General features: G+C 41.9%; 1 protein-coding gene across 2 annotated transcripts in view; it reads left to right on the forward strand.

Annotated features, from left to right (window-relative positions):
* Positions 1 to 21,824, forward strand: part of LOC129696504 (interleukin-6 receptor subunit beta-like) — an 83,816-nt gene that overhangs the window by 20,944 nt on the left and 41,048 nt on the right. For both annotated transcript variants that reach the window (XM_055634492.1, XM_055634483.1), the window contains exon 3: positions 15,664 to 15,732. In XM_055634492.1, coding sequence (XP_055490467.1) covers positions 15,664 to 15,732 — 69 coding nt within the window. The remainder of the gene's footprint in view (positions 1 to 15,663; positions 15,733 to 21,824) is intronic.

The following is a 21,824-nucleotide window of genomic DNA, read 5'->3' on the forward strand; positions in this document are numbered from 1 at the left end:
GTACTGATTATAACTGCATAGTCTAAATGAATTGTTGTCCCAGTAATGTAAGGCTACCTTTCATTGTGTTGCATGGTGTAACTATTGTGCAAATCAAATAAATCCTGAACATATATAAAAGCTCAAAATAGCCTTACATGGTGACCTTTGCGCATTAGTCAGGGGAAAACTGTGTTTTGGAGCCTCTATTTGGAACCTCAAAGCTCAACCTCACTTCTCTATCATTTCATTAGGCCAGGAGACCAGCACATCCTTGCTGGTGGCCCTTGAATGCAAAGTACTTCCCCACGTCCTTCACCCCAGCAGCACCATGGGAGTACCTTCACCAGAACAATTCAAGAAGGTGGCCACTGCCACCTTCTCAAAGGGTTTTAAAACTTGGCAAATGCTGGCTCTGTCAATGTGATCCAGAACCAGGGACAGCACAAGTGTGAAGTTGGAGGATTTAATTTTGATTTTACAGTCTGTGTGTAATTTGCTCTTTCATTGTGTGACTGCATGGGTTTCCTCTGGGTTCTCCCAAAGATGTGAGGGTTCCTCGGATAATTGGCTTGTAAGTTGCCCCTGGTATATAAGGAGCAAGATAACATATAACGAGTGTGAATGGGTGATCGATAGATGTGGATGTGGTGTGGACTTGGTGTGATGAAGGGCCTGCTTCCACGCCGTATCTTTCAATCAATCAAAGTCAGAAAATGAATTAGAAACATATGACGTTGAAAATATAAAATAATACAAGTTGAGCTATCTTAACCTAGAAAATGTACAAAATTGTTAGTGGGGGTGCAACATTTTAAGTCTGTGGAAAGATTGGATTTGCCGGGGTGATTTTTAAATTTAGCACAGAGAAGGCTGAACTGCGGTAGAAATCTTCATTTAATGGCTATCCACGCAGTATACACATACAAGGAGGGAAGTTCATTCATGATAGCAACTCCTCATAATGTCACACAACTTTCAACCTTGGGCTGACAGTGGTAAGGAAGACCAGTGTCTTGGGGATGTCCTTGTAAAGGAGCCTTTCTGCACCAGCTGCAAGATACTATCCATGGCATGCACTTGTTTGGGATCTCACCCATCTCCTTCTATATTCAATCACTCTCCCACTGGCCCACCGTGGCTGCAGCATTTGTCGTTAACAAAATACACCACAGCAACTAGTCCAGGATTCGCCCCCAGCTTCACAGAACTCCATTACCAATCATGTACCACCATCCGTGGGGTCCCCTCCAGTTTCCACACCAACCTGATGGGGAAACCTGTCAGCTTCCTTTCCTGTCACTAGATCGCAATCCATTCACTCCATACCTAGCAGCACTGTAGAAGCACTGGAAGCAGTTCAAGTAAGCGATCACTAACACCTCTCAAGGGCAATTAGAGATGGGTAATAAACAATGGGCCTGACAGCAATGCTTCAATTCCCAAATACAAAGCAGAATTATAATCTTTGGGTTTATTTCATTAGAAGTGTTATATTAATACAGAACGTTGTTATAATTCGTGTCATGACGGTACCCTATTTAAATGATGGGATGATAACCGTTTAATATTTTGCTATGAATTCTTTATCAGTTTTCACTGCTTTAAGTTAACTATGTTACAGAGAATGTTTGTTATGTGACAGATTCCTCACAGCGCCAGAGTCCCAAGTTCAATCCTGACCTCGGGTGCGGTCTGTGTGGAGTTGGCATGTTCTCCCTCTAACTACATGGGATTCCTGTGGGTGCACCAGTTTCCGCCCACATCCCAAAGGTGTGTGGTTTGTAGGTTAATTGGCCTCTGTAAAATTGCCCCTAGTGTGTAAGTGTGGATGAGAAAGTGGTATAACATAGAACTGGTGTGAATGGCTGATCAATGGTCGGAGTGGATTTGATGGGCCAAATGGCCAATTTCCATGCTGTATCTCACATCTGAAAGATACATTAAATACCTTCAGAAACATAATAATAATATTGGGACTGCATTGAACTCATATACCATGTGGCATGTTGTTATGAAAATTACAAGTCATTTCCTTCATTTGCTGTTACTTTCAGGTTCTTGGATGTGGTAAGTGTGTTTAAGGAAAAATAAGGATCTTACACCAAAGTGTGTATAATTTTAACCTTTCATTACCCCATTTTACAAACAACATCACAGTTGTGATGTGGTTCCTGTTTTTTGAAATGATATTGAATATCTTTTACCATGTATTTAATGTTTGCATTAAAAGTCTGTGCCTCTTTCAGGTTAGTTATCTCAACTAGGTTTATAAGTTTTGGAAATACAGCAAGGACATTGGCCGTCTGGTCTACTGAGTCCACCCTGACCTTTGGTTACACTAGGTCAAAGTGATTCCACTATCTCATCCACTCCCTACTCATTAAAGGCAATTTTACAAAGGCCAATTAACCTACAAACCCACACATCCTTTGGATGTGGGAGGAATCTGGAGTACCTAGGGAGAACGGAGACAGAGAACTCTGCACAGACAGCACCCTAGGTCAGGCTTGAACCCGGGTCTCTGGCTCTGTGAGCAGCAGCTCTCTACCAGCTGCGTTACTGAGGCATTCACTGTATTCATAAGAACATGAATGAGAATATGAGCAGGGGTAGACTATGTGCATTTTGTGCCTCCTTCACCTTTCAATAAGGTTATGCCTGATCTTCATCTGATCTCGGCCTTGGCTCTGCTTTCCTACCTGTTATGTATAATTCCAAACTCCTAAAACAAGCTTATTGCAGAAATTTGGTCTAGTCAGTGAATTCTTCTGCATGAGCCTCGCTCTATTTATTGAATTAATGTATGTGCTGATCCACATATTTTTAGGGTGCAAAAATGGCTTAAAATGTTGGTTGGAACACAAAGCAAGCTGCTGGAGGAAGTTAGTAGGCCAGTTATCATCCATGGTGGCAGAAGGGTGGTCGACATTTTGTGTGTATCAGGAGTGATTTCCATTGAATGTTAGTTTACTGGAGTTGAGATTATTTGAAACATGTTTTCATGCTGCACAGGCAGTTACAGTGATAGACACAACGTGCTGGAGTAAATCAGCAGGTCAGGCAGCATCTCTGGAGAAAATGGGTGGGTGACATTTTGAATCGGGACCCTTCTTTAGACTTCTAGCATTCTAAAGAAGGGTCCTGACCCGAAACACCACATCCTTTTTCTCCAGATATGACCCGCTGGGTTACTCCAGCACTTCGTGTCTATCTTGGTACAAACCAGCATCTGTAGTTCCAGTGAATTAGTAAACAATTTGGAACTATCAGTCTCAGCAAACAAAATTGTCATTTGACCCAGCCATGGTAGCTTTTTGAGGAAGGGAACTTCAGATTTAAATTGCTCTTTGGATGAAGAAGCATTTCCTGATGACTCCCTGAATAGTTTAGCTTTAGTTTTAAATCTCACACTCGCACGTTGGAGTCTCCCACAGGCGGATATAGTTTTTGTGTATTAAACCTTTCAATCATCTGAGCACTAATTAGATCATCCAAGTTCTAAGCGTAGGGATTTACAAACCTAGTTGTTGCAGTTATATAAGATGTTGGTGAGGCCACATTTAGAGTATAGTGTTCAGTTCTGGGCACCATGTTATAGGAAAGATGTTGTCAAGTTGGAAAGGGGGCAGAGAAGATTTAAAAGGATGTTGTCAGGACTCGATGGTCAAAGCTATAGGGAGAAGTTGAGCAGGCTGGGATTATATTCCTTGGAGCGCAGGAGGATGAAGACTGATCTGCAGAGGTGTATAAAAACATACAAGGAATAGATATGGCAGATGCACAGATTCTCTTGCCCAGAGAAAGGGAATTGAGAACCAGACGACAGAGGTTTAAGGTGAGGGGGGAAAGATTTTATAGGAAGCTTTGGGGTAACTTTTTCACACAAAGGTTGGTGGGTGTATGAAACAGGCTGCCGGAGGAGGTAGTTGAGGCAAGAACTTTCACACATTTTGAGAAGCAATTAGACAGGTACATGGATTGGACAGGCTATGACGGATATGGGCCAAATACAGGCAAGTGGGACTAGTGTACCTGGGACGTTGATCAGTGTGGGCAAGTTGGGCCGAAGGGCCTGTTTCCACACTATATGACTCAATGACTCTATGCAGCAAATTATATGTGAATGATTTGGGCTGAGTTAGTTTTTGTTTTTTTGCAATCGTGGTATAATTAAGAAATATTGACATGGAATTTGGGAATGTTTTGTGCGATTTTCAATTATTAACAGATGAAAATATGTGCATGTGTCCTGTATCATATATCTGAATTTATGGCAACATTCCCATTCTCGACTGGGAGTCCAAAATCTCATATTGTTCACCTTTGTGCACCATTTTGCTGCATTGAAAGTCATGAAACAGCATCTCTATCTGAAAAAGGGTCCCAACCCGAAACATCGCCTGTCCATTCACTCCACAGGTGCTGCCTGACCTGTTGAGTTCCCCCAGATCTTTCTGTTTTGCTCAAGATTCCAGCATCTGCCGTTCCTCGTGTCTCCACATCTTTCTGTTGTTCGATTGACTCAAGTCATAAACTGAAAATGAACTTTCAATGGATAATCCAAAGTTATCATCCTGGAGCTGGTTGATGGTAAAATTAATATGTATTTAGAAAACGCCATCATTCACATAATTCAGTCAAGTCACATTTATTTATATAGCACATTTAAAAAACAACTCTCGTTGGCCAAAGTGCTTTACATTTGTTATAAGAATAGTATAAACAAACAAACTACATACATATATACATATAGCCCTCGCTCAGTGGATGTCAGGAAAGGCTTGGGAGTATAGATACGTTTTTAGTCTTGACTTAAAGGAGGGGGCAGTTCTGATGGGAAGAGGGATGCTGTTCCACAGTCTAGGAGCTGCAACCGCAAAGGCACGGTCGCCCCTAAGCTTATGCCTAGACCGCGGGATATTCAACAGCCCCAAGTCGGCCGATCTGAGGGACCTGGAGGTGGAGTAGTGGGTCAGGAATACATCCATTTAAAGGGTAAACTAAATAATCAAGAAACAATGATGTTGCTTCAAAGCTTGAAATACCAGTAATTGTGAGTTACTACGAAAGGGGAAATATTTCCAGCAGAAGAAGACTGTTTCTTGTTAGCATGTAGACTATCCAAAAAATAAGCATTGTTTCTACTTTTGTTCTTCTGTTTAACACTAGTGTTGCAGTGGCAAGAGCTGAGTTTTGGTTCCTGTTTTTTAGAAAAGTGTATGTCATGATTTACCGTAGAATTATGAATCCTATCCTTTACTTATGACTGCACAGCTGTGCAGTTTGTAATGTTAATGACCAGAATTGTGGGTTTGTGGTGATCTTTTTCGCAAGACTTGCGCCGAGACATTCTAACGGCTGAGAAACTTGTATTGAAATGACTCAGGGAAGGGAAGGTGCCTGTTTCACATTGGACAGAGGGAGACTGATTTCTTTAGACATATCTTTTACTCTTATATGTGATTTTTTTTTTTTTTGCAAGGATGGAAAAAACACATACTAAAGGGCATAGCTTTAAGGTGAGAAGAGCAAAGTTTAAAGGAGTTGTGCGGGGGCAAGTTTATAACACAGACTTAGTGAGTGCCTGGATCGCGCTGACAGGGGTTGGCGATAGAGTCAGATAAAATAGTGGTCTGTAAGAGACTTTCAGACTGGCATATGGATCTGCAGGGAATGGTGGGATATGGATTATGTGCAGGCAGGTAAGAGTTGGTCTTGACATCATGTTCGGCACAGGCAATATGGGCCAAAGGGTCGGTTCTTGTTCTTGTACTGTTCTATATTCCATTTCATGTGCAAGGTAGCCTGCATGTTAGCATTGTGAATACTGGTGCTTCTGTATGGTTTTGCAATAATTATGATTTATATCTAAAGTCATTGAAAAGAGCCAAGTTTTCATGCGTTACTGTATAATCTTGAAATGGTGATGCTCAATGAGGAAAGTGCTTCACGTAAAAGGGCAGATATGGGTCAGCTTTTGTTCGGATTGGTGGAGAAAAATGGCAGTAGACATGGGCAGCACAGTGGCGTTGTGGACGTCACAATGGCACTGCGTAGAAATGCTGCCTTACAGAGCCAGAGACCCAGGTTCGATCCTGACTACAGGTGCTGTCTGTACAGAGTTTGTACGTTCTTCCTGTGACCGCGTGGATTTTCGCTGGGTGTTCCAGTGTTCTCCATGCTCAAAAGATGTTTAAGTTTCTAGGTTAATTACCTTCGAGAAAAATGATTAAAACATTTTCCCCTGGTGTTTAGGATAGTGCTAGTGTATGGGGTGTTCACTGGTTGGCGTGGACTTGATAGTGTGAAGGGCCTGTTTCTGCACTGTATGTTTACAGTCAAAAGATGCCATTTGGATTTGACCTTGATCTCGGGAATAGTGTAGGCTCATTGGGCCAAACTGTGGTCTGTGGCAGTAAATATTTTATGAGATTACATTCAATTAGTGAAAGAGGAAATAAAATGCATGGATTTCTCAGTTCCTGAACTCTGTCCGTTTTGATAAAAACCATTGCCCTAAAGATGTGTGCTGTAACATACAGGGACAAACTCTGGAGGTTACCCTGAAAGTTTCAGAAAAAAAATCTGTCTTTTTTCCACAGTGGTTGTCAGTGATTGGACTTTTCCTGCTTATTTATGTCAGGAAGCTGACACATTTCCTCCATGCTGTCTCCCTGGTACCACTGAATGCATCATCAACAGCTTCATCTGTGAATCACATAAACAAATGTGAGCCAAATAGAAATAAATCCTCAGATGGCGATGACAGTATTGCAAGCATCTTAGAGCCTCTTCACAAGTTCACAAGTTTACAAGTTATAGGCATAGAACTAGGCCATTTGGCCCATCTAGTGTACTCCGCCATTCAATCATGGCTGATCTCTGCCTCCTAATCCAATTTTCCTGTCTTCTCTCCATAATCCTTAACACCCATTCTAATCAAGAATTTGTTTTTCTCTGCCATAAAAATATCCACTGACTTGACCTCCACCTAAGCTGCCAACTCTCACGCATTGAGCATGAGAATCACGCATTTCACCCGATTCTCACGCTCCCACGCTGATCACAGAATTTCTCACGCTCTGTCATTAGGAATTCTGTGATCAACGAGAATTCCAAAACTAATATCAACTGCATGGGCCGCAGGTGTTGGAGAGCCGGGGTGGAGGGAGCGATGGAAGCAGAAGCTGCGGCGGGGGCAGATGCAGACGAGGAGCCGTGGCTGGCGGGTGTTTGACGGGCTGGTGAGTCCCTCACTGCAGCTCCAGGCATGGAGCAGCCTCAGTGCAAGAGTCCTGGGCCGTCGGAGGCAACGGAAGCATTGTGCCGCTGCCTTGAGAGTCTCTGTGCCGAATTCGCCCTGGTGACCGGCGTGGACCAGGCTGCGGCTCGGTGCATCCTGGAGGACAACTGGATGGAAGATAGTGACTGTCAAATGGGGGTGCTTGGAGAAAGCATGCTGCTTGCCTGCTAGATTTTCACTTACTGTAACTGCAAGAAAAATGTTCCCGATGTTGGGGGAGTTCAGAACCAGGGGTCACACAGTTTAAGAATAAGGGGTAGGCTATTTAGGACTGAGATGAGGACAAACTTTCTTCACCTAGAGAGTTGGGAATCTGTGGAATTCTCTGCCACAGAAGGTAATGGAGGCAAATTCACTGGATGTTTTCAAGAGAGAGTTACATTTAGTTCTTGGGGCTAGCGAAATCAAGGCAAATGTGGAAAAAACAGGAAAGAGGTACTGATTTTAGTTGAACAGCCATGATCATATTGAATGGCAGTGCTGGCTCGAAGGGCCGAATGGCCTATTCCTGCACCTATTTTCTATGTTTCTATGCTTGAGTATATGGCAATAAAACTCGACCACTTGATTTTGAAGCATTTATGCATGGTGGAGGTATAATACAGTGAGAAAACAGGCCCTTCGGCTAAACTTGCCCACACCTGCCAACATGTCCCAGCTACACTACCTGCTTTTGGTCCATATCCCTCCAAACCTGTCCTATCCATGTATCCGTCTAACTGTTTATTAAATGATGGGATAGTCCCTGCCTCAACTACCTCCTCTGGCAACTTGTTCCATGCACCCACCACCCTTTGTGTGGAAAAAGTTACCTTCAAAAGTTAACTCTTAAAAATACTTCAAACAAAAAACATTGAAATCATACTTCTACAATGCACTAAAACATGATTTTAATACATCAAATTTCAAAAAGTTCCTACCGTGGGGGGGGGGGGGGGGCACCTCCCTCCCACACGGTTGCTCCACTCCCTCACCAGGTACCCCCCAGGCCAGTGATCAGTGATCGCTCAGCCCCCCCCTCTTTCAAAAATACTCTGAGGCCCCCAGGTTCAGATGGAGAGCACTGCCAGATGTGAATGGGGAACTGAGGCCAGTTGTCCGTGATGTCTGGATCCCAATGCTCAGCACTTCCTGTTTCGAAGTTGGCTAATGTTATTGATTTGTAATTAGCCTGATTTGTAATTAGTTGACAAAACCTTAATTTATTAATCCGGAATATCCAGGGGGATGGGATAAGTGTAATATTAAAATTACATGCAAGGTGTCAGGCTGTCTGTCACAACACACAGCGCATATAACCAATTATTTCCCTTCAGTTAAATATTGGGAAGGTAGTACTATTGTCATTTGCCACTTAACTATTATGTTTGTTTACCTCACTGACTATTTCTAAACCCCCCACCCCCCAAATTCCTTTGACAAGTTGAATATAAATGTTCCCAATCTCGTTGTTTTGTTAATTGAACATGTAAACGAACATCCTCAAGGAGTGTAATCGGATGGAAACTGATTCAGATGCGATGTTTAACAGCTTGTTCAAAGAAGGGGCATATTTTAAAGAAGTGATAGAGATACTTGCAGGGGAATGTGTGAGGAGGTTATTATTTGTCTTTAGTTTTTAGCTTGAACTAGGACATCTGAAGATTCAAAGTAATTGTGCTGATACTGACTGACCAATCACGTAATGAATATCATCCATTCCAGAGGTTTTATTTTTCTGATGCCATTTAAACGTCACTTGGATTTCAATCACTTCAATGTAAAAGTAATTGGGAATGGGGAGCATTGGAAAAAAAATTTGCCCTTTGTACATATTAACTATATTATAATAATGTATGCATGTTGGTAGGTGCAATCAAAATAAAGATCTGTTTATCATTGTTGTGTTATGAATATCACAGACAATATTATGTACTCTCAAGATTACAATAAATAGAATATTATTGGGGGTGAAAATGACTTTGGGACAGTTTGTTAGGAAAATTAAGGAAATTGTTACAGAATACTTATACAGCTGAGTGAATATAATTTTATGGATGAGAAATTGTTTTCAACCAATTGATGACTTATTTGACAAAGTAACTAGCATGTTAGATAACAAGGAAGGCAATGGATGTAGCAAATTTTGTTATTCAAAATTTGGTCCGTGAGGTGCCGCATAAAAGATTACCGCATTAGATAAGCACCTGTGGACTTGAACTTAATAGGTTACGTCCAGGGGCTCAGATATGGGGCTTCATGTGTGGGCCAGATATATTGTCAGTGCAGAGGGGCTAGGAGCAAGGCCAAGTGTGCATCCAGAGTCAAGGTCTGGAATAGTACTAGGTGTGCAGTCAAAGCTGGGACAAAGGGAGCGTTCAGCACTGGGAACCAAAGCAGGTAAGCAGCTATGATCAGGGTAGAATAGGGGGCCAGGTGCAAGGCTGGACTCAGGGTCAGGAATGAGAGAAGGTATGCAACTGGAGTCAGGGTCAGGAGTAGTACCAGGTGTACAATGAGACCCAGGTTGGTCAACATGGGCCAAGTGTTTGATTATAATCTGATTTCCATACATGAATACACTAAGATCATTCATATGCTGCACCTGTTGATCAGAGCCTGGCTCTACTGTGGAATGTAATTAGGAATGCAATTTAGCCGAACCTTATTCATTGCTAATCCAATTTAAAGCATAAATATTGCATTCAAGTGCAAGTTAAAAGACTCGCAACAATATGCACAAGATTGCACAATTTCAAGCTAAGAATTGCAAAAGCTCCATATCCCCCCTCGGTTGCTACACTCCCTCAGGCTTGGTCCTGCAATTTCTCACTCCCAACTCTCACCCAATGTTTGCAGCCCTGCCTCCACAACCCTGTGTGGCAATGAGTTCCACCGATTAATTACCCTCTCACTAAAGAAGATCTTCCTCATCACCATTCTAAAAGAGCACTATTTAATTCTGAGGTTAAGTCCTCTGATCCTAGACTATCTTACAAGTGGAAACATCCTTTCCACATCTATCTATGCCTTTCTTTATTCTGTTGAGTATAAAAGTACTTAAAAAACAGTTATTACCAATTTTGGTTGCATGCTATCCAGGCAAAACATACCCTAATAAGTACATCAGGTAATGCATGAGGGAAAATAAATACAGTGCAGAATGTAATGTTATGGATAGGACAGGTTTGGAAGGTTACGGACCAAGTGCAGGCAAGTGGGACTGGGATAGCTGCAACATTGTTGGCCGGTGTGGGAGAGTTGGGCCGAACAACCTGTTTCCACACTGTACTACTCTGTAACTATGACTCTACAGGATAACGTTAGTAGTGGTAGAATGGAGATTTTAAAGTGTATAATGATTGTAATAGATGTCAGTAGATCCGCTGGGGCCAGTGCACAAAGAGCAATATCATAGAGCATGACACAGACCCTCCGGCCCAACTTTCCCATTCATCCCCATCCAAAGTAGTCCCACCTGCCTTCATTTTGTCCATGTCCCTCTAAACCTTTCATATCCATGTACCTGTTTAAATGTCTTATAAATGTTGTTATATTACCTGTCTAGACTACCTCCTTTGGCAGTTTGCTCCATATAACCACCACCCTATGTGTGCAAAGGTTGCCCCTCAGGTTCCTATTAAATCTTTCCCCTCTTACCATAGCCTAGGACCTCTGGTTCATGATTCCCCGTCTCTAGGTTAAAAACCTAGCCTATCTATTCCCCTCTTGTGATCTTATACACCTCTATAAGATCACCCCTCCTCCTGCTGCACTTCGTGGAATAAAGTCCTAGCCTGCCTGACCTGCCTCTATAGCTCAGGCCCTCAAGTCCTGGCAACATCCCTGGAAAGCTTCTCTGCACTCTTTCTTGCCTAAGCTTAAGTCGCCATGCATGTGCTGATCTTATCATTGCCTTCACCTGTCCGGTGATGAAAGCTGCTGTGAAAGATGAGCGGAGCACCATTTTGCAGAAGGGTATTAAGCAGCATATGTTGTGGTGTGGTTTGGTGATACTTGTCTGTGAGTTGGTGAGGGAATTGACAGCAGCAGTGTGTTGGAGCTGAGCTTAGGTGCCTCTCTTGTGGCGCCTTGTGAGAGAGCTCTGAGATCCAGCCAAGCCAGCAAAGGAAAGCCTTGGATTTCCTCCTGGGGTGTGAGAAATCTATCTCTACTTATGATCTGCCATCAGGAATAATTAATTTTTGACATGAAAGGGAAAATTATGGAGAAGGGAACTTTAAGAGGAAAAATTATTTTTCCTTTGTGTCTTTTCCTGAAATCCTTAATAGGATTTGAACCAAGTCCTATGTATGGCAGGAACTTCTGGAACTGTTTGATTCTATTGTGTAAATTGGCAGCCAAGGTATAAGTTCCTGTTTTTGTCTTATTTCCAATAATCCCATCTGCAATATCCCAAACTAAACTGAAATGAAATCAAATAAGTCAAACATATATCTCACATGGGAGATTGAGGTCAACTGAGATTTTTAGTGTGTCAGCAGGTTAATTCTGGAAGTTTTAACAATTGATGGTAGCATTGTTTGATTAATAGTGATTAATCATCACTGGTTTGAACAGTTTGATATACAAAAGATAGGAATCTATTGAGTTGATAATTGTGGGAAGTAATGCCAGTATTATTCTTGTGCGATTTTCAATAGGAAATTCCTGTGTTAACCCATTGGAGCAGATGTTATTAACAATAGACCGGAAAAAAAGCAGAAATATCCTACCACATCTGAGTTGTGTAGACCAGAAGATACATTAAACTAAGATCTAAAGCGCAGTGTGGAAATAATTGGAACTGTGGAACATGTGCAATGTAAAGGCCACCATTTAAATTTGTGGATTAATTGAAAATATGAAATAAAACTGAAAATGCTAAAAATATTCAGCAGGTCAGACTGCAATTGTGTTTCTCTTCAGACAAAGGTAGCCCGCCCCATTGAGAATTTTGGAGATTCTCCATTTTTTTTGTGGAGTTAAAAACTGAAATAACAGCGACAAAGACCTACATAGGGAAGACAGGGAATTTTACTGGTTTTATTTAGCCTTTGGTAGCGATAAAGGTGAACAAAGCAAAATTTACATTTTTATGATTTATTTTAATAATGTTATGTATGGTTACAAAATGAACACGTAGACTACTGAGCAATCCAATCTGTCTAGGGGAGTGCCAGGTTAGTGCTTTTACCACTGCGAAACAAAACTTCATTTTAATGTTAAAATGACTTTGAATGGGCATACTTTCTTTCATTTTAGTTGTACTTTATGCCTGGCTTGATTGAAGGTTTTATAATAATCAAATATACCCAATAAAAATCATCGAGCTGAATTAAAAATAGAATCTATTAAGTTATTGTGTTTGGATTTCAGTTATTATTGGCAGGTTTAAATTCAGAAGTACCATGCAAAGTATCTGAGCCTTGAAACCCGTCAATAACAACAGAAATCCAAAACACAATAACTAAACAGTTTCAGTTTCTATATTTAATTCGGCTCGATTAATTTTAATCTTTAATCAAGCCAGACACAAAGTACAACTCATCATCGGCGAAACGAGTATGACTGTCCTCTCATGGAGAACGTCTGGGTCAGAATCCAGTGGCATGGAATCCAAGATGACCGGGGACCCTTTTCTGCTGCAGCCTTCATCCGCCTTCCCATCCATTGTGACGCTCCATTAAAGTCAGCCATCATCCTCCGCCTGTTCCATGGTTGAAGTCTTGGTTGGATTGCTCCTTGTCAGAGACCTCCCCCCTTGACCTTACTGCCATGGGTGACCCTACCAGGAGCATAGCTCCAGACGGCATTGCTCTCAGGATCTCAGGCCAACACAAGCTTCTCCAGCACGACAAGGTGACAATCCATGGAGAAGATAAAGTGCAACTAGGCTAAACACATCAACTTATGTGGACTGAAAAACCCAGATGTAGATGAACTGCCGTTTACACACCATGAGGGTCGATGTGAATATCAGATGGTAGTGATTTGATTGATCTCAGTTGGAGCAACAGCTAGGGAGATGAAAAAAGTAATAAATGACATTCCAACCACTGATTGTTGGAATGTATGAAGTTGCAAGGATGAGATAGGATTGTGATGTTCACCATGATAAATGAACGACCTAATTCACAACCTTTTTTACTCGTGGACTTTTTTCACCAGGCTAGATAAACGCCACAACCTACTTGATGCCACGAGTATCTACGACTAGCATCACGCCCTATCTACGACCTACCCACAACTTCCTACGACCTCCTAAGACCTCTTGACGACCATGCTGCGAGTATGTCAAGGGCAAACTCGGCAGAGGTCGTGAAAGTGGGACGGGCCCTTCAGCCAAACTCCACTATCTAGATTCACAAAACAGTCAAAGGACAGTCATATGCTTCAAGGCAACACCATTTTTGAAATGGTACCTTAATACGAGTCAGTGTCAAGAGGAGCAAAGGGAAGGAAGGGAAGGAAATATAAACTAAACTGCATAATAATATTATTTCCTTGATATGAATAATTCTTTTAAAATGGTAACGAGGTGACTAGGGAACATTTCTGTGGAAATGCATAAAACAGATTTTTTCTAATCAATATTTAGCAAGAGAATTACAAAACTACCTACCACATGAACATTTCAGAAATCTTTGATTCTGCATGTGAATAATCGGGGACATTACCGGTAAGTGTTTAAGAAGGAACTGCAGATGCTGGAAAATTCGAAGGTAGACAAAAATGCTGGAGAAACTCAGCGGGTGAGCATCAGCAGTTCCTTCCTACACAAAGAACTGCAGATATTGGTTTACAAAAAAAGACACAGAGTACTGGAGTATCCAGTGGGTTTGAGTGAACTAGTTGCCCTTGGTCTAGCAATGTTACAAAATTTTGAGATTTAAAAAATCAAGTCTGCAATTTATCCCATCAGATAAAGCATAACAATAAGTTTAATTTGACACCTAATTCACTTTCATATCTCAAGTAATAAAAAGGTTATGGCCATTTTCATACTCGGAAATTAACATCTTGTTCCCTATTGATTTTCTATGGACATAACAAAAAAGCTGTGATCGTGGACAGTCAAACGCCCATAACATTCTTAAAAATTAAGAGAACTGAATGAAATTTTCAGTTATCATAGATTGTAGCATTCTGAAACAAATATAAAATAATCTTACTTGGATGACCTGAAATTAAAGCATATAATTAGTTAGTTACCCAATTGTAGCTAATTTCAAACTTCAATTACTAGATCTAAACATCTATCCATTTCTTAATAAATGATTAACATTTTTAAATAGCCCAAGTGTCCAAATAATATTCACAAATAATTCACAATAAAACATGATTTTTAAATCTCATTTACATCAATTTATAGGCCAAATGGAAGGAATTTAATGTTCAATTGCTGTAAATTAAAGTCAATTTAAATCGGCTTTCTAGTGGGTTCCTGTGAACGCGCTGGTTTAGAACGTTCACATTGCGCTGGATTTGTGCCCTCAAATGCCCAGAAAAATACTGCGGGATATAAAGAGCCCAAAATGAACTACTCGCTATAGAAAACTTTATATACAGGGTTATATACAAGCCCCATTTAATGTAAAAATAAGGTACATACCTTTAATTGTTTGCTTTATAAAACCCTGGGGCTGCGAGAGGTTGCGAGTTGAGAGAGTGATTTTTAAACTACTATAAATATTATACAAGGCAATAAAAACTAATAATACCTTTTGCGACGGGGTCTTTCAGCGATTTTCCGTTAATGATTTACTAGGCTGAACATTTTCGATTGGAACAGCCTAGTAAAAATCGCGTTTTAAACCCGCCCCCTCTAAACAGCGCCAAAATCGCGCACACGGGGTAGGGCAGATGCTCAGCCACGATTCAGGTAGGTTTTGTAACATACCTACTTGGTCTTTTTTCACATTCCTGTGTTCAATGGCATTTCTTACAAGGTTGCTCATCCTTCATATCCTAAAGATGATTACAGATGAGAAATTCTCAATCAGCTGGGCAACCATTATAAATGTGGTGGCTGCTCAAGCAGTCCAGAGACCGCAGTGACTCTGCAGGAGAAGGACTATTATATCTCATGGCAACTCGTGACAAGAGTAAATGTAATGATGACATCCCTACAATAAAAATATAACTGAACTGAAAGATGTTTTTTATCTTTATGAGACTTCGTCAAATCCGCAACTACAAGAGAAATTGCTTGCAATGCGGAATGGTCCTGACAGTTTCTAGGGAGCTTAATGTTTCGGATATAATTGTTTCAGATTTTTTTTTGAGTGACTTCATGAGGTGTTTTCTTATTTTTATTGAGTTTATTTGTTAAAAAAAACCAATTAAGTGTTAAGATAATATCAGAAATCATTGATTTTGATTTTTTAATTTTCCAGTTACCACAGAAAAGACATTATCTGCATGGGCGTGGGTAACGTTTTCAATAAGCTCATTTATTGTTGAAGGTAAGCATTATAAAGATTGAACGTGTTATAGGAGTGCAAACTCATTTAATGCTACAGCAACCACTTTCTTACCTGCTGATTTGTTATACATTTCCACATTGGCAATTCTAACGTACATCTATCTGCCTTTGTTCCTTTATTTATATCCCCATTGTATCTCTATCATGATGTTAAGTGCCTGTATTTCTATCCCAGTTTGTTGACCTGAAATGCCGATTATCCATTCCCTCCTCAGATGCTGCCTGACCCACTCCAAAGTTCCTCCAATACTTTGTGTTTTTTCATGATTCTTCAGTTCCTTGTATCTCCTTTCTACACTCCCTTCTCATCATGAACCCCATCATGAAGCAGTGCCCTCCCCTTTGCCAGACACAAAGTTCTGGAGCAACTCGGTGGGTCAGGCAGCATCACTGGAGAACATGGATAGGTGGTGTTTCAAGTCCTTCCTTTCTAGTTTTGTTTCTCATCGGCCCTTTGTTTCCGACATATTTTCATCTGCCTTCATGTTTTGAAATTCTCTGTAAGTTCCGAATGTTTAATAGTCCATGCGCAGTGTGTGCATATATATACACAAGGAGAACGTATCTCTTTATTCTAAAGCTCCTCACAGACTTGAAAAGCATTGTTGCATCACAGAAAGCTGTTAAACCAAGTGTAACTAATATTACATATACTACCATCTCTTTAAGAAGTGCTAATTATGGATAAAAAGAATATTGATGGCATAAAGTTGGCAAAGACAATGGGAGGTGATGCTGAACGGTTATATTTTGGACTGAAGCAGTCTCCAGGGGTCATTGTTTTTTTATTTGTACACGAGTGACCTGGACATGGGGGTATAAGCCTCAATCTTTAAATTTGTAGATGGCAGAAAAGTTGTCAATACTGTGAACAGTGAACTGGATAGATTGCAACAGGATATAAGTGGGCTGGTGGAACGGGCAGATGCATGGCAGATGACGTTTAATGCAGAAAAATTGGAATAAATGGATTTTGGAAGGAGGAAAAATTCTGTTCGGAAAGGGGTGCGTGAGGAGAAGGGTCAGTGAATGTGTGTGCAAAATCATTGAAAGGTTGAGAAAGTGGTAAATGAAGCATACACAATCATGGACAAGATAGACGCAAAAAGCTGGAGTAATTTAGCGGATCAAACGGCATCTCTGGAGAAAAGGAATAGGTGACATTTCGGGTAGAGACCCTTCTTCAAACGTCACCTATTCCTTTTCTCACGAGATGCTGTCTGACCCATTGTGTCACTCCAATTTTTTGTGTCTCTCTTTGGTTTAAACCAGCATCTGCAGTTCCTTCCTATGCAATCATGGACTTTATCAATAGAGGCATTGATTACAAATACAAGCAAATTTTGCTGAATTATTTATAAATTTATAAATATGACCTTATTTGGAGGATTGTGGTGAATGCAATAATATGAAAGCATTAGAATAGATCTGGACAAGATTTACGAGCATTGTTCCTGGGATGTGGGATTACAATTTCACGGATAGATTAATAAGGGTGGCAGCTATTTTCTTTGCCAAAGAAAAGGCCGAGGGATGATCGGCAAAATATATAAAAGGGTGATAGTGGGAGCCTGTTCCTGTTGGTAAAGAGTTCAAAGAATATAAGCCAAAGGTATAAAATTAAAGGTGTGTTTTGTGATTAAATGCACTTTCACATTTAAATGTGTGGTTGGATTCTGGAATGCATTGCACCCAGATGTGATGGTTCTATTGTGGCCTCATGAGTCATCTGGATAAATACATAGTGGAGAAATAGGCCATGGGGAAAAGATAAGTAGGTGGAATCAAAGTGCAGCCCTGGTAGAGACGGGGGGGACATAGTGGCCGAATGGTATCCTTTGGTGCTGAAATCATTCTGCTCTACCAACTCTACCTACAGCCGGTGGAGCTGCTGCCTTACAGTGCCAGAGACCTGGGTTTGATCCTGACTTCAGGTACTGTCTGTGCTGAGTTTGCAAGTTCTCTCTGTTACCCTGTGTATTTCCTCTGGGTGCTCCCGTCCCCGACCCCTCCCCCACATTCCAAAAAATGTGCGGGTTTGTAGGTTAATTGGTCTGTAATATTGCCTCTAGTGTGTAAGGAGTGGATGAGAAAGTGGGATAACATAGGATTGTGAATGGGAGATCGATGATTGGCATGGTCTTGGGCCAAAGGGCCTGTTTCCATGCTCTCTCTCTAAACTATATTAAACTATTATAATAGTCTTTACTGATAACAGCCCTTTTCCTGTGCAACATCAAACTATTTGTTTGTCTACTTCAGTTAGAGCTATTGTCATTTTTTAATCAGTCTGAGGATCTGAAAGGCATGTTTTAAGTACAAACCGTTTCTTTCTTGTGATGTTGTGCAGAAATTATATGGGAAATGAAACACAAAATGTGCAAGAAAGAAAGTGAAAGAGCTTAGGAAAGCAGGAACTGGTGAAGGCAAAATAGATGGCAGATATTAAGACACGTGACAGCCTTTGCTCTCACCTAAATATTAAGTGAGAGCAAAGCCAAAAGGTTATGAGCAGTAAAACAGAAATAAAAGTGAAAGACTGGTATGGAGCGGAAAATAGGAGGGATGGTCAAAATTACAGGAATTTTAATATGCAAGTCTGATCACGACCTGAGAGCTCTGTGTCTCTTACATGGTGGCTGATAACCAAATTAAGATAAATAAAATAAGATTAAGATAAAAGTGCAGAAACCTGTCTTATTTTATAATAGGTAGACAAAAATGCTGGAGAAACTCAGCGGGTGAGGCAGCATCTATGGAGCGAAGGAAATAGGCAACGTTTCGGGCTGAAACCCTTCTTCAGACTAATTTATTAATTTAATATTTAATTTTATAATTTCTACTTTTTGCTAGGATAGTGGCCACAGGCACAGTCTGCTCTCCAGTGTGTCATTTCAGTCAGCATTCTTCATGTGTAGGAATATGCAGGATGTCAGGTCTGAGGCCAATTCTGCTTTCAGCCGATGTCCATGGATGCTGGTCTCCCAGCAGAATATCACTTAATGACAGTCAAGAAGGACAAGCTGGCTGGTGTAGGTTTAAGTTGCTGGCTTTATCTAGCATTGACGTTATTCCCTTTATCATGTATCTGTGTACTGTGAATGGCTCGATTGTAATCATGTATTGTCTTTCCACTGACTGGTTAGTATGCTACAAAAGCTTATCACTGTACCTGGGCACACGTGACAATAAACTAAACTAAGCTAAGGTTTATTATTTCCATGCGTACCAAAGTACAGTGAAAAGCTTTGTTTTGCCTGCTATCCAAACAGATCAAATATACCACATACAATCAAGTCAAATTCAAGTACAACAGATAGAGCAAAGGGGAAGATACAGTGTGCAGAATATAATTATCAGCATTGCAATGCATTAGTTCCATAGACAGAGTCCAATGTCCACAAAGAGGTAGAAGTGAATCGGACAGTACCCTAGCTTATGGAATGGCCTGATAACAGAGGGAAATAAGCTATTCCCGAGTCTGATGCTGCCTGCTTTCAAGCTTCTGTACCTTTTGCCTGACGGGAGCAGGGAGAAGCAGGAATGACCGGGATGGGACAAGTTTGAATATGTTGAAGATAGACACAAAATGCTGGAGTAACATAGCGGGACAGGCAGCATCTCTGGAGAGAAGGAATGGGCGATGTTTCGGGTCGAGACCCTTCTTCAGACCCATCTTTGATTATGTTGCATGCTTTTCTGAGGCTTTGTGAGTGTAGATGGAGTCAATGGTGGAAAATCTGGTCTTCAGTTGAAACACATCCTACTGTCGTTTGAAGTCACTTACCTCAGTACGCGGTCATTGTTCTAGGCTGAATACATTAGTATCTGGGCAGAGAGAGACTCTAGGAATAGTCACAGCATCACCAACAACATAAAAACAAACATATTTAATGTCTTTAACTCAATAAAAGTACCAGGTAATTTTACTTCGGAGTCACGTGAGTGACTACGTGAAGAACCCGCTCAGTGCGCAGGCGCGGCATTAACGCCAGCAGTGCAACAGCGGCGGCAGCTGGAGTCAGGCTCTCCAGCTGCACTTTAAAACGGACCGTCAGGTAAGTAGACGGTGCGTGTGGAATAACGGAGGAGAGTTGGAGTTGTGTTTGCCTTTCAGAATGTCGACACAACACAGAAAACTCTCAAAGAGAACTGCCTCCGCTTCAACTCCACCAGAGGAGCGTTCCATTCCAGCGGGGCAGCAACCGGCGGCAGCGTCGCTCTCAGAGCGTTTCGCTATCCCCGAGACCGAGCCAAGCCCAGTCTCGCCAAAGCCTGCACGGCGGACTGGGAAAGCGGCCAGGAAGTCCAACCGGCCGGTCATCTCCGATTCGTCGGAGGGGGACATGTCTCCACCAAAGCGGAGGAGAGACAGCCGCCTGAGCTGCATTCAGCAGCTCCTGGAGCAGATGCTCCACCGGGACACGCAGCAAGAGCGCCCCCGGGGAGGAAGGACAGGTACCTCCTCCACAGTGTCTTGTGCACTGCCCTCTGCTCCCTCATTACTGGAGGCTAGCATTGGTGACCATGGCAGGGCTGGTCTGGAACAGGGGCAGGCGGACGAATTCGGGAGTATGCCAGGGGTGCAGGAACAGGAAGAGCTGTTGGGTGTGGTGGACCGCTTTGTAGCAACCCCACGGGCTGGAGCACCGCTGGAGCCAAGAATGGCGGCCAGCATCAACCATCTATCCAATAAACCATTACTGGAAAAGGTGCTCGCTGAGGTGCTGGAACAACACACAGCACCAGAAAACTGTGAGGCCCTCAAAGTAAAAAGTGTCAACAGCCAAATCTGGGGGCATGTGGGGGCACACATCCGGACCCAAGAACTCAAGCTACAGCGGATCCTAAGGCTCCTGACGTCGGCCATCACAGCCTTTGCTCGTTCCGTGGAGACCACGGAGATGAATACATGCCAGCAGGATGTGCTGGCATTAATGTGTACCACACAATTTGAGATCAACAATCTCCGGAGGTAAATCATAAGACCTGCCCTCAATCCCAAATTTGCTGGCTTGTGTAAAGCCCCAGCTGCGGAGACGGACGCGCTGCTATTTGGGAAAGATCTCAATAAAAAACTGAAGGAGATGGAGGAAGCATCAAAAACCTTCGGCCTAATGAGGGCAGGCCCTGGGACGAGCAAACCAAGACCTCCGATACCCAAGCGGCAGCACCCCACGGCATCCACCAGTCAACGTCCGCAATATGGGACTGGTGAACGCTTGGGGTCCGCACATTATCCCCAAAGATCTTTTTTAGATCAGGGCCCGCAGCGGACCCCCTGGAAAATGCGCCTCCCCCCAACATCGCCAGCACATCAGAACAGAACCTTCAGGAAAACGAAGAAACAGAATCGCCAATAACCATGGAGGTAGGTGGGTCTGGTTCCTACCAGCATATAGAGAATAAGGGTGCTTTACTAACAGGGGGGAGATTACACTTGTTTAAAGAAGCATGGGGTATGGTCACGAGTGACAAGTATATACTCAACAACATTAGTGGATATAAAATTTAGTTAATATCAGAAAAAACGCCGCCAGTTCAACATTGGCCCCAAAGGGTATTTTCTCCCTACGTCAAAGAGCAACGGGAGGGACAAGCTGAACTGGTGAGACTTATCACAAAGGGGGTCATAGAAAAGACCAAACATGAACCCTTGGAATTTGTATCCAATATATTCACCAAAACCAAAAAAGATGGTGGATGTCGCATCATCATTGACTTAACATCACTAAACAAGTTTGTTAAGTATATACATTTCAAAATGGAAACATTTGTTACTGCTAGACAACTGATTTCCAAAGGATACTACATGGCAAGCATTGATCTCAAAGATGCTTACTATCTAATACCCATACACAAGGATCATAGCAGATACCTAAAATTTATCTGGATGGGGCAGCGGTGGCAGTACAAAGCATTGCCTAATGGGCTCACTTCAGCCCCAAGATTATTCACAAAAATATTGAAGCCAGCCATGGCAATACTAAGGAAACAAAAACATATTGTCATGGCATATTTGGATGATATCCTCATAGTGGGGAAAACAATGGAACTGGCTGTGGCAGCAGT

This window comes from Leucoraja erinacea, chromosome 1 (assembly GCF_028641065.1).
Source record: "Leucoraja erinacea ecotype New England chromosome 1, Leri_hhj_1, whole genome shotgun sequence".
NCBI classification, from domain to species: domain Eukaryota; kingdom Metazoa; phylum Chordata; class Chondrichthyes; order Rajiformes; family Rajidae; genus Leucoraja; species Leucoraja erinaceus.